The sequence below is a fragment of the Hydra vulgaris genome, chromosome 06 (genome assembly GCF_038396675.1).
Source record: "Hydra vulgaris chromosome 06, alternate assembly HydraT2T_AEP".
NCBI classification, from domain to species: domain Eukaryota; kingdom Metazoa; phylum Cnidaria; class Hydrozoa; order Anthoathecata; family Hydridae; genus Hydra; species Hydra vulgaris.
Genome location: NC_088925.1, coordinates 51,780,001 through 51,793,752, shown reverse-complemented (window position 1 = coordinate 51,793,752; position 13,752 = coordinate 51,780,001). Strand labels below are relative to the sequence as shown.

Sequence of the window (13,752 nt, the reverse complement as noted above, 5' to 3'; positions counted from 1 at the left end):
CCTTAATTTTGTCAGTTTAAATACCACAAACAAGCGAAGAGCTATTTTTTACCACAAACTGTATATCTAAGCCCTTTACTATAGGTGTATATATATATATATATATATATATATATATGTTGTTGTATTTCAAATATTTGTATTTGATAAAAATGTATTTATAATTTTACAAACTAGGTTGACTATGTTATTTTTTTAAAAATAAAACTAAAAGATTTGTTTGTTTATTGTTGTAACAAATAATCTTTTTCTTTTTTCACACAAACTAAGTTTTAAAATTTTATTAAAAGACTTGTTTCCATTCTTCTATTTAGCATTTTATACCAGTTTTGTCCTACAAGATCTTTAATTGTTCTTCAAATAGTTTCAATAGTTTTATTCAAATTACTTCATATTTAGTAAAAAAAAAAAACTTGCAACAGAGCTTTTTTTTAAGACGAAATGTTTTTGAGGTTTTCAATTTCCTTAAAATTAAAAACAAATGTATTAGAATGTATAGAATGGACAAAAATTAGCTAATTGAATATTATAAGTAAATTATTTATTATAAGTAAAGTTCTATAGTATTAAGTTAGTTAGAGTTTAAAAAGAAAGTTGAAGTAAATTTAAATTATTCATACTTTTTATAAAATACAAATATTTTTGTTTACATTTATATTTTGAAAGTGCCAATTACATATAATATATGTAATTGGCACTTTCAAAATATAAATGTAAACAAAAATATTTGATTTTGCATATGATAGTATCATATGCAAAATCAAATACAAATGTATTGTATTTGTATTTGATTTTGTATTTGAGAATCAAGAATTATCTTGTTTGATCCCAACCTGAATATTATATTATATAGTAATATATCTTTATAAATATCAATAATTCTTTAAAATATTGTCTATTATTTGATTCTAACAAAATTTAAGCACATTTCCTTTATACAATGGTGCAATAAAGTTTGAATGAGGTCAAAATTTTTAAAATAAATTTAATTTAAAATTAAGCTAATTAAGCTGTTGCCTTCATTTTTTATTTTTATTTAAATGATTCATTTTATGTTGAAACAAACAAAAAAGTTGCACGCATTGATCAGAAAATATGATAATACAGGCGTTTGAAACAGGGATGTTTGAGAATTTGAAACACTTGGGTTTTGCAGATCGAAAAGACTCAAAACAAAGGTATCATCATTTTAAGCAGCAGGAAAAAAATAGATTTTGAAAAAATTTCTTTTTAAAAAAAAAAAAAAAAAATTCCAAGTGCAATGGAATTTCTTTCTAAGGGAGAGTAAATTTTTTTTAAATATGTTTTAATACTTTTTATCCTAACTCATTTGATTCAACATCACAAAGATTTGTTTATTCTGTTAGCTAACAGTTACAAAAAAGTATTTACAATCATCCAAAGTTTTAAATTTATAATTATAAATATACAATATCTTATTTTTTCAATCTATAAATTAGTACTACTGAACGATTCAACAATTCTTTTGCTGAATCGTTCTCTAAAAGAATGCTTTAAACTTGTTTGTGAAGCATTGAAATGTTGGATTATTAGCTTCATTTTTAAATGAACGGATTCAGACGCCTGTTGATTGTATAGTCCAAGAGAATGGCCAGTAAGTCCAATAAACTGTTGCAAGTGAGCTGAGATTAAGTGTGTTTTCCAGTTCAATGTAAGTTTCTTTCCTAGAAACTAATAAAATATTAGGAAGATCAGAGTTGTTAATAAGGCCAAAAGTAGCAAGTCCAAGTCCAAGGACAAGGCCACATGTTACAAGGCCAAGGCCAAGAATTTCAAGACCAAGGCCAAGACCAAGAGTTTCAAGGCCAAGGCCTATGCAAACATTTTAATGACCAAAGACTTAAATTTTTAATAATTGGCCTTATGTTAAGGCCAATTACTAACAAAACTGTTGGTAGCAAGTGCTGTGACATTAAAACCACATGTTGCAAAATTAGACTAAGGCTATGGACAGAATTTGGCAAAATCAGTAAGAAAATATACTTGTAGATATGTATGAAAGCTGAAAACAAAAATACATAAAAAATTAAAACATTTAATTCTTTATTTTTATGTATTGCAAAGCACATATAATATGCAAAGCCTACGCAAACATTTTCAAGGTCAAAGACTTAAATTAAACTTTTAATTCTTTAATTTTATATATTTTTGTGCTAATATTAAAATCTATTAATTAAAGATATTAGTTATTATTATTAAAATCCTAATTATTAGTTAAGATATTAGTTAGAGATATTAATTAGAAATTAGTTGTTAGCTATATGTCGAAAGCATTAACTATTATTATATAGCCTATAAGTCTTTGTTACATTTAAAAAACATCAAAGTTTCAAGCAACAAATCGAACGTATGAGCTCTATGAGGACACATTATCAATCAATTTTGACAAAAGATATGCTGATGTTGCAGGGACACAAAAATAATTATCAAATATATATTTGGTCTAGGAATTAATTCGTGTGGTTTGACAAGGGATTTCGAAACTAGCTTATTGTCTCAGTGTTTCGTTTAGCCACGCATGCGTGCGAAGATCACTGTTATTGCGCATCATTTTCATTATAAATCATTTGATTTAAGCGTAAACAACATTATTTTTAATTTAACTGATAATGTTGATTTTTGTTCCTGATAAAGTGTTTTTGCGGGGGATTCTTCTTCATTACTTTAACATGAAGAAAAGTGCTACCGAAAGTCATCGTATTTTGGTTGAAGTTTATGGTGACCATGCTCTAGCTGAGCGACGTGTTAGAAGTGGTTTGCACGGTTTAAAAGTGGTGATTTTTGTTTGGAAAACCAAGAGCGACCAGGACAGCCGAAAAAATTTGAAGATGCAGAATTAACAGCATTGCTCGATCAGGATTCTTGTCAAACACAAGAGGACCTTGCAAAATCGTTAGGAGTTGAACAATAACAAGGAGTTTATCAATAAATAAACCTTCAATTTTCAATTAAAAAGCGCATGAATTAATTCATAGACCTAATAGATTTCTAATTTTTGAATATTGTTTAATTGCGTACAGTTTTTTTTATCAAAAAATCTTTTTAGTTAAATTCTAGTGATTGATTTATTCTTCTTTGTAAAACATTGTTTTTTCTATTATTTCCAAAAAAGCATATTTTTTTTGGTAAAGGACTTTTAAATCTGAGGTGTAATACCTTTTTTAGTAGATGTCAGTACGGTATCTGGTGCTGTTTTCTTGACCGAACTATCAAATTAAACTATTGCCTTTTGATTCAAAAATGGATTTTATAAATAAAATTACTAAAAAAAACTATTAAATATACATTACTAACAACTTTTTTAAAGGATTTAGATAAATTGAATAAAAAGTTTATAAATAAATAAAAAAATACTTTAAAATAAATTATAATTTAGATATAATAAAAACTATTTTAAAAAATCTTTGAAATTCTGTTTTTAATTTTAAGAAAAATTCATGTTTAAATCTTGTTTTAAATTTTGAAAACGTTAAGATATATCATGTGACTTAATATATAGATGTAATAAATTCCCATTAACCAATCATGTCATTGATTATTGCTTTAAAATGGCTAGTCAAAAACGGCAGTTGAAACTATGACATTCAACACAAAATTAAGTTCTAAAGCTTTCAAGTAAACAAAATCACTTGTAAAATTTTTAAAATTTAAACAAAAAAGAAAGTTCTGAATTCTTAAAGAAAAGGTGGAGGCCAAAACAATCAAGGCCAAAGCCAATAGTTTCAATGCTAAGACCAAAGCAAAGGCCTTTATTTTAAGCCTTAAGGCAAGGCCGAGGCCAAGAACTAACAACTCTGCATAAGATAGATAATAATAACAATAATAATAATAATAATAATAATATGCTAGTATAATAATAGTATAAAGTCAATTTAAACCAAATTCCTAATGAATTAACTGTACTTCTGAACAATACTCATGTGTTGCACTGTAGAAACAATGAAAGTTATTAGTTGAAGATAACTAGAGTTAAGATAACTTTCTAAGGTTCCTTGAACTAATTTATCAAATTTTCTTACTGGACATAAAAGTGGTATGAGCTCAATTGTTAGCCTTGTTGAAAGCACAGTTTTTAAGAATAAACCTACACGTATTGCCTTCATAGGTTCCCCCATGGTATCCTCTTCTAATACATCCAAGTGAGTTGAACCAGTCTTTGTATTTAGACCAATAAACGCATTTCTAGTATCAACGTATAAACTATATACGTTGATATTAGGGATGCACTGGAAATCTGTTTTGGCAGGAGTTCCGGCCGTAATTTGTGACTTTTAGGTCATTCCGGTTCCGGTTAGAATTACAATATTTCAGACCGGAATGCAGTAATTCATTTTTTTACCTTTTTTTGTGACATGTGACACAGACTGTGTAAATTAAATCAAAAAATCCTTTTCCTAAAGGCCAATGAAGAACTATAGGTAACCTAGGTAAAAAATGCAAATTTCAGAACAAACCTAATGTAATTTATTTTTTTATTATTTATTTTTATTATTATTTCCAAAAAGGCAATAAAGAACTATAGGTAACCTATGTAAAAAATGCAAATTTCTTAACAAACCTAATATAATTTATTTAGTGTAATTTTATTTACAGTAATAAATTATGTAAAGGTTTCTAGAAGTTTAGGAATATTGTGGTACAAAAAAAGTTGCTATTTAGTTTTGGGCAACAAACTAGCTCTTTTTTGATCAAAAATGTTACTTGCCTCTGAGAATAGTCTCGTTTTAAATGTTACTTAAATTTTAAATAACTAAAAAGTATAGAATGCCTAATTCAGTAAACATGTCAAATATATATATATATATATATATATATATATATATATATATATATATATATATATATATATATATATATATATATTATTAACAATTCCGGCAAATACAGTTCTGGACCCAATTCAAAATTTCCATTCGGTACACCCCTAGTTGATATATGATTTACAAATCCCATTAACATATGAAGGTCTGGCAAAGGAATGACTTCAAGAACTAGTTTTGACTTGTTTTCCTCCTTTATTAGGCATGCGTTCACAACATTCTGTCAAAATATATTAATTTGGTTAACAATATAGAAAAATTATTTTGTTATTATCAAAAAGATTTTTTTAATTTTTAAATTAAATAATAATTAACATTTACACCTTATACTCTTTCATTTCAGAACTTTGATAAGCAGCTTCCATGTACCTCTAATATGATAGATCCAATGAGAAAAATGTTCTGATTAACCCACCGAAAAGCTCACATTCTCCTTCACACCAAGCACAAGCATACTTACGTCATGAGACTAAATTTGTTTATGTTTTCTTTAAAACTCCAATTTAAAGTTGAATAATAATTTATTTTTAAATTATTCCTTGAACTGAAATTCCTAGAATATTAATTATTTTTAAATCAGCTACAAGAACATATTTACAATCTTCAAGCTTTAGAAAATCTAATAAAATGGCTAAATTTTTGTGTGCCTCCTGCATGTTGTCACAATATGCAAAAGCCACATAATAGTTAATTCCAGAGTATGTTCTGTGAGAATTTTGATTTTCGCATCGTTATTTTTCTGGATCAAAGAGGTTTGAAATTACCTTGAGCGATTCGCAACCTAAAAAATATTTTAGGTGGCAGATCAATCAATTCCAATTTGGAATTGATTGATGCGCTATCAATTCCAATCAATTCCAATTTGTATTAATGTTTGGTAAGGGTTTTGCTTTCTGTAAGTCATTACAAAGTTAAGCAGCTTGGTTATTTGAGAAACATAAACAAGGTCACATCTTTTGACATTTTTTTTCTTCTGCGTTAACTATCTTTACATCATAAATCTATGGTAAAGTTTTTTTTCAAGATTTGCCTCAAATTGAGTTCCACTTTTCCTCAAGGATTTCAGAAGGATCTGTAATTTTAATTGACCTAGTCCAAGTCGAATAATTATATAGTTTCAGTTTCTTTAAATTTGACTTTCCTACTAACTAATTGAGGAACACCAATATTTATAGGTAATGGCAACCCACCTGAATAGTATAATACTGTTAATGATTAAAACAATTCGAAAACATTAATAGATCTAATAAACTAATTACCAGTATTAAGATTTGTGTGGATTCCATGCTCAAGTTTTTTTTTCTTATAAATTGACCTTAAAACATTCGAATTGACAATTTCCTGAACTTTTATAGAAACATTAAAAAGTTTAGCAGAAATATTTGTACATGCATTCATTTCAGTATATTGATGTTGAATTCCTCAATCATTGATATTGAGTTCCCCAATCGCGTATAAGCAAATATTACACATCCTAATCGAACTTACTAAATTTTTTTGTTTTTTTTTTATATGCAGAAATCTGGATCTAGCCTTTAAACAAACTGTGCATGTTTCACAACTTCTAGAACTTACACATCTAGATAATTGAGCAGATTGCCATTTAGTTTTAACTATATTTGGTATGTCTTTCTTTCAGTAAGTTTACATACTTTTTACATGTTCGACATATGCTTACATAAAGTAAGTTTATTTTTAAATGTAGATTATTTTTAGAAAGTAATGAGAAAGTTGCATTATTAATTCATAAAATGTAATATACATGTTGAATAACTGTACACAGATATTGAATATTCAGGTTTTACATAAATTTTTATGTAATCCTCTAATAATTTTGTGACTTAATACACTTTAAGCAATTCTTCAAACAACACAGCAAACAATTTTCTGATTCATTAAATGGTCTCATTTTTCTTTGCTTTTTACTGTTTTGTTAGATAATATATTAGGCATTTTCTAATAATGTAAATCAAACAAATTTTTATTATCAACAGTAACCAAACAACCATTATGATTTGAAACATTCTATTATTATATTAAATGAAGAAAGCACTAAATAAAGTCAAGAAAACAGCAATATTACTACTGGAAAAGTTTTTAACAAAGAATTATAAAAAAGTTTCTTTAAATTTTTATAATTTATTCAATTTTTATGGTTCCATCAAGAATTTCTATTGAAAAATGAGCATCTTAAAATGATCAAAATCTTGTAGCCTGCATAACTGGGTAAGCTATAACATAATTTAAAGATATTAATATTTACTTTTTATAAGAAAAAGCTTAACTTTACAACTGACCCTCTCCCCTTTCATTCAAAAGTTTACAAAATGTTTAATTCATTTTTTTCAAAAACGGCTACCTTTCTCAAGTGTTACTTATAAAAGTTCCATAAAAATATTTGGGGAACTCTGACCTATAACCTATTTTTTTGATGTGGGTAGAAAGATATTGAAAAATCAAGGAAATAACTTTTACATCTTTCAATATAAGCCATTTTTAAGAGTTACAGATCACATTGCAAGAAAAAAATGGTATCAGGTGAAACTAACCTGGTCTGTCATAGATTGGAACTAAATTATTTTCAGTGATGAAAGTAGTTTTTAAATTTTGAATTGCAAACCAAGAATACATGAAATTGATTCACTCAATGCCCAAGCATGTAAAAAAAAAAATGTCGTTTTTTTTTTTAATCTTAGTTCACGTTCCCAGGGTCTTGAAGGCCACACAGTCAAGGAGGCTACTTTAATTGTGTTACAACCCTCTCTCAATTTTATATCTCTGAAACATGAACCTTGATGAACAAGGCTGCTGCACAAAGAATAAAAACAAAAACAAAAAACAACTTAAAATAAAATAAAAAAACAGTGATAAATAAACAATACACAGTGGAATAAAACATTTATAATAAATGGCTAAAATAAAAATAAAAACAGGTAATATATAACTATAAAAATATATATATATATATATCTGTATATAAATAATTAATTACTAAAAAATAAAACAATGACTAACAAAATATTATAAGTAAAATTTTATACGCTAAAAAACTAAAGAAAAATCATTACTACAAAACTGCATAACAGCATAACTAAATATATGATAGTAAACTAAAGAAATATATGAAATAAAACTAAAGAAAAATATGAAAAAATTAAAAAATCTTGATTTGCCGATCTTTTTTCGATGTATAAATAGTTTTTTTTTCTCCCTTTCTTTTCCATTTATTTCATTCATTAACTTTTTTTTTTAAACTTCTATTTTCAATACTTCTTTACTTATTTTCTTTCAGATATTTTTTTTTCTTTTTTTCTTTTGAAACATTTATTCTTCTTTTTAGTTGATTTTACTTTTCGTTTAATTTATAAATGTTTTCTTTTCTCTTTTTTCTTTTTTTCCTCTTTAAAAAAGTTATTTTTATCCATTAGAAAAAAGCATCCACCATTTGCGATGTCATTGTAAAATGACATCACAAAGTTTTCTTCAAGTAAATTTTGGGATGTCAGTATTAATTAAATTACCTACTACTTAAATTTAAAAAACTTTAAAATTCTAATTAACTGGGACTTCAGCTGATAAATTAATAAGGCTTCTCGCATAGCTTCTTTTTTTTTAATTGCTCACACAAAAAATTTGTTTGAACAAAATTTTACTCGTCCTAACTTTATTGGACAAGTGCAATACGTTGTAAACTGTTCACCATAAAATAAGTTCTTAATAAAATAAAAACTTTTTCTTTGGAAAGATCCAAACTCTGAAAGAAAATTTGTTGTATTTAATTTACTTGAAAAGTGCTGATACATATAAACTGGTAAAACAGTTCATACTAAGTTTTTAACTTAGAATATTACTGATGTGTTCTAAAAAAAAAATTGATTATTGATAAAAATTGATAAAAAAATGACCAATATAAATTAGTTAGTTGTTATAAAAGTCTTCCAAAATAAACAAGGCGTATTTTCTTTTTTTCTTTTTTTTTTCCAATTCTTTAAAGTTGAAAAAATAAATTTTTGTGCTTCAAGTAAGTTGAAAAAAAATTTGCTGTAAGACTAAATTTAAAAACACTTTAAAAAAAAAAAAAAAAAAAATTTGGCTATAATTTCTCACAGATTGAGGCTTCTAATTAATAATAATAACTTTTTAAAATTACTTTTTTTTTAAGTTCTAATTTTTAATTCATTTTTACTAAAACTCTTAGAAACTGTTAAAAACAATGGCATGCAAGAGGTATTCTTTTGATAAAATGAACAGTAATTCTATTGGAGAAGTGTTGAGTTTTGAAGCATTAGAAGGTGAAAAAAAGCGTAGTGGCCTAAAGATAACTCTTACTAGTAGCCAAACTTGCTGGAATAAATGGAGAAGACATGTCTCTCCTCAGACTACCATCTTGATGATATGCGATCTTGAAGCTGGAGAAAATCGTCCAGAACCATTAAATAATTTCACAGGTTAACATTTTAAAAAAATGCAGGTTTTTAAATCATTAATTTTTTTTTTTTTATTGTTGTTGTTGTTGTTTGTTTGTATTTTGAAGTATAACTTTCAGTCAAATACTTCAAAAAATTTTTTGCATTTGAAATTATACTTCAACTTTATATAACTATTTATTTTTTATTTTTTTAAGTGAATTTGAACATTATTTGCTATACAGCAAATATTTTTCATTTAGCAATTGATGATCGTAATTGTATCTATGAATTCATGTGGAAAACACTCTATGCTTGTCCTTTATGCACTCAAGATGACTATTCAGAAGTTTTTTCTGAGTGCAAAAATGGCTATCAATACAAAACAAAGACTAAGAAAAATAAATGTCGAACAGCAGTTGGTGAAAAAGAACATTCTTTAGAACGTTTTCCTTGCAATTTAGTAGTAAGTCTAAAAATTTTTAAAATATTTATTAATGTATGTAATTATTAAGTAGCTGTTGTTAAATTAGATATGTACAGTGGAGAAGTAAATTAGATATGTATGTACAATGTACATACAGTGGATTATTTAGCCCAATATATCCAATACAATACAACTCAATAATCCCACACAATCCAACAGGCTTTACACAGTGAGCCATAAAGATCCTCAGGTTCAAAACCTCACCACCTCAAATTTTTTTTTTTTTTAATAACTTAAGTTTGTATAAGTAATTTTAAGTGCAAATCAAATCTAAAGTCGATCAGAAGAGTTAGTAATTAAAAGTTTTAAAAAAGTAAAAAGGACAAAATATTTAGCATTAAAAACGATCCACCATTTTTGGCTCCTTTTTTTATTTAAATAATTTTTAAACGATAAGAAAAGTTGTTAAACACAGAGCGGTGAAAATGGTAAATTTGAAACAGTCTGTTTGTGCAGTTTGTTTTGAAAAAAAAGGAAAATATTCACAATCATTATCAAATGTACAACCATCCATAGCAAATAAAATCAATGAGTTTATCAATGATTTGACCTGAGTACAATGAAGAGTTTATTGGTTGGTGTTATTTTTTCAAATTGTAGAAAGAGACATATTTTTGCTAGAGAAGGGATCAAGCACTTATTTGTCAAACTGGATGAATAAAATTTCTCAAGTACACAGCTTATTTAATTTAAATGAATAATACATAAGTAAAAAATAGATTTTTTATATAAAGTATATGCTTTTAAATTAGGTTGACAGGCTGAGAATTAGTCGCAGTATGTACCAAAGTACCAAAGAAAAATATATGCAATTGTTGCTTTTCTCTCCTTGCAAGAGGTTTACAAACAAATATTAAATTACTTGATAAGTAAATTTAAAGTTGTCAAATATTCATGTATAAACTTCAATAAAAATTTTTTTCTAAAGCTTTATAAGTTTAAATTATTTAATAGTTCTATTTTTTAGGAGGTCATAACAATTGTTTTTCTAGTCAGGTTGTTTTGAACCTAATTAATTTGTCAGAAAGCCTTGATCCCACATCATGCGAGCAAGTTACTTCAGGCATAATTAAAAACAAGATGGAGAATGAAGGCATTGAGAGAGGCCAGACCCTTTCAAAATATCTCCAGTTATTTTCATTATAAAATTGTTAAAAAAAGATTTAAACGTTCATAGTCTATATTATATATTCTAAATTGCATAACTTATAGTTAAACATTTATTTAGATTGCTAACTTTTTTGAAACATTCGCATTTTAAATTTAGTTAAGGGTATGTTTAAAAATATATTTAATTTAATTATACTTTATTTTTAAGGTGGGAATCCATTAACTTTAACCGTTTGAACTAAAGACAATAAATCTTCTAGAAAGTCTTTCAATCAGGTGTCAGATAATTTGTCTACTGTTGTTGAGAATAATGTAGTTAGCATGATGACATCATTACAACAAGAAATTGAATTTAAATATAAAATAGAACAAGATGATTTTATTTGGAATGATGAAACTGTAACAAGAGATGTAGTATTTATTCATGATACTTCTGAATTAATTCTTAATATTCTAATGGAAAGAGGCTTGGATCCTCTTTATAGTATGGCAGGTGTATCCATTGATGGAGGTCAAGGATTTCTTAAAGTAGTTGTAAATATCTTTGACAAGACCAATAAAAATGAGATACATATTGACAGTGGAGTTAAAAAGTGTTTTATTCTTACTATTGTTAAGAATATTTCTGAAGGCCATGGAAATCTGCAGAAAATCTTGAGTAGATTAAATCTAAATGATGTTACGTATTGCATTTGATTTAAAATGTGCTAACAGCATCTTCAGTGTATCTTCTTATTCTGGTAAATATGACTGCTTGTAGTGTGAAGGCGAATGTACCCTAGAAAGAGGTACCTCAAGTACGTTAGGTTCTCTTGATCATTTGTACAAGTTATTTATTGAAAATGGGGCAAATGGCTGCTGATGATTTTTAAAATGTGATTAGTCCTCGTCTTGTATATTTTGATATAAATCTTTGAAATCGAAATTAATCACTTAGTTCCACCAACAGAATTACATCTTCTTATGGGGATTTTGACACTACTTAGTAGGCTACTTTTAGATCATTGGCCTCTGTTCACAAGTTGTCTTAAGAACATTATATTTTACTTTGAGATTATCATGGGATAGGCTTTGATGGCAATAATGCTACAAAACTTTTAGAAAAAGTAGATATTTTAGAAAGACATGTTTTAGCATCTCAAACTAATTTAATACCAAATGTTCTTTAATACCAAATGTTCTCAGAAAATTTTCAAAGGTTAAAGAGTGCGCATTTAGAAAAGAATTAGACAGAGGTATTTCTTCAGTTATTGAAGAGTTCAAAATAACATTTTTTGACCTATACTACATGTAAAAATACATTTAAATGCAGAGCTGAATGTTACATGAAAAGTGCATATAGTGGTTTGCCATATTCTCCCATTCGTGCCATTTAGTTCTTGTTCTCTAGAATCATATACTGAACAGACTGCAGAGGCTGTTCACAGTGCTTTTAGTTGGTCTTGATAAAAGTGAAGGATTGGGCAAACAGATTATGGCAAACAATTGAAATCTGCAGCTGCCACTTTTTGCATAGATAAGTTGTAAACACTACAATATATATGTAGTTCGTGTTAATTTTTTTACATTTTGGTAATATTTTTGCATTTATTATTTTTTTCCTTGTTAATTTAAATTCGTATTACTACTATTAGGGGCTCTGATGTACTAGTTTAAATCACTTTAAATCACTTTAAGTTTAAAATTATAGTAGATTATATTATAATACTTTAAATAGGATAATAAAGGATATTGATTTAAAAAATAATAATTGATTTAGTTATATCTTTTGAGGGGGTAACTATCACTTTATGGGTTAAAAAATTATTTTTTTTTTGGTACTTTTGATCTACTTTAGATTTATTTAATACAAAGAAGTAACATACTTAAGCAGCATTTATCTTTAAATGAAAAAAAATTTAAAAGGTGGGGAGAAGTTAAACCTGGTGGTCTTTATGGCACACAGTGTTAGCCTGATAAAAAGTTGAACAATTAAGAACAGGAAAGAAGTTTAATTTATTAAATAATCAATTCAAACATAATTCCTTGTATGTTATTTTTTGTTTGTTTGTTTGTTTTTTTGTTCTTTAACAAAAAAACAATTTAGTTCTAAATTAACAATTTTACTAGCAATTCTTATGGGTCAATTCTATATTGAGAGTATTTCATTTATTTTGAGTTATTTTTTTTTGTACATACATCAATTGACTTAAATAGATAAAACATGCACAGAGTGTACATACATCAACTGAATTAAATAGGCAGAACATGTGCAGTATGTAAATCATGTTCATCAACATGTTCTGTTGCAGACTTCTTTTGAGCAATGCTTAAAGGTTTTTTTAACTTTAAAGTGTCCTGTATGCTGGTGTATTTTGAAGAGTTGATTCTTTATTTGTGGCAGCAATTCCAGTACTATTTGCAGAGCTGTCAAGTTTTAGTATTTTTATCCAAAGTCTAAGTACTCTTGTTAACAGATCAGCCAGATTTTCATTTGATTATATCAGGTTAATTTGTCACCTTTTTTTTTCCTTATTTACATAAATTTCAGGTTGGTCCTTAGGCATCCATATTACTTTATTCCGTATCCGTATTACTGTAGTCTTAAATTTTGTCACTACTAATTTGCAAAAGAGTTCCTGCTAACTAGCATCACACCTTACTTTACCTTGATTTCCTTGTACTTCCCAGTCTCCACAAGCAGATTCACTTTCTTCTATTTTTTTAAGTACTTACTCAAGCACTTATACTCCTTTTTTTTGTATCTCATCAACCCACTTAATCTTCAAAGAAACTGCTTTTTCTCCTTCTTGATAACTTCCAATGGATTTCGCCCATTTGATTTCCCTTTGACCATATTAGTTTTCCACAGACCTTCTTCACCATTAATTCCAGCACTCATGTTCCATCAACTTCAATTTTTTTCTTT

The 13,752-nt window shown here is 26.9% G+C and overlaps 1 protein-coding gene across 1 annotated transcript in view; it reads left to right on the top strand.

Annotated features, from left to right (window-relative positions):
- Positions 1-13,752, top strand: part of LOC100210492 (endosome/lysosome-associated apoptosis and autophagy regulator family member 2) — a 60,965-nt gene that overhangs the window by 45,197 nt on the left and 2,016 nt on the right. Inside the window, exons 10-11 of the mRNA XM_065800426.1 lie at positions 9,040-9,289; positions 9,511-9,713. Coding sequence (XP_065656498.1) covers positions 9,040-9,289; positions 9,511-9,713 — 453 coding nt within the window. The remainder of the gene's footprint in view (positions 1-9,039; positions 9,290-9,510; positions 9,714-13,752) is intronic.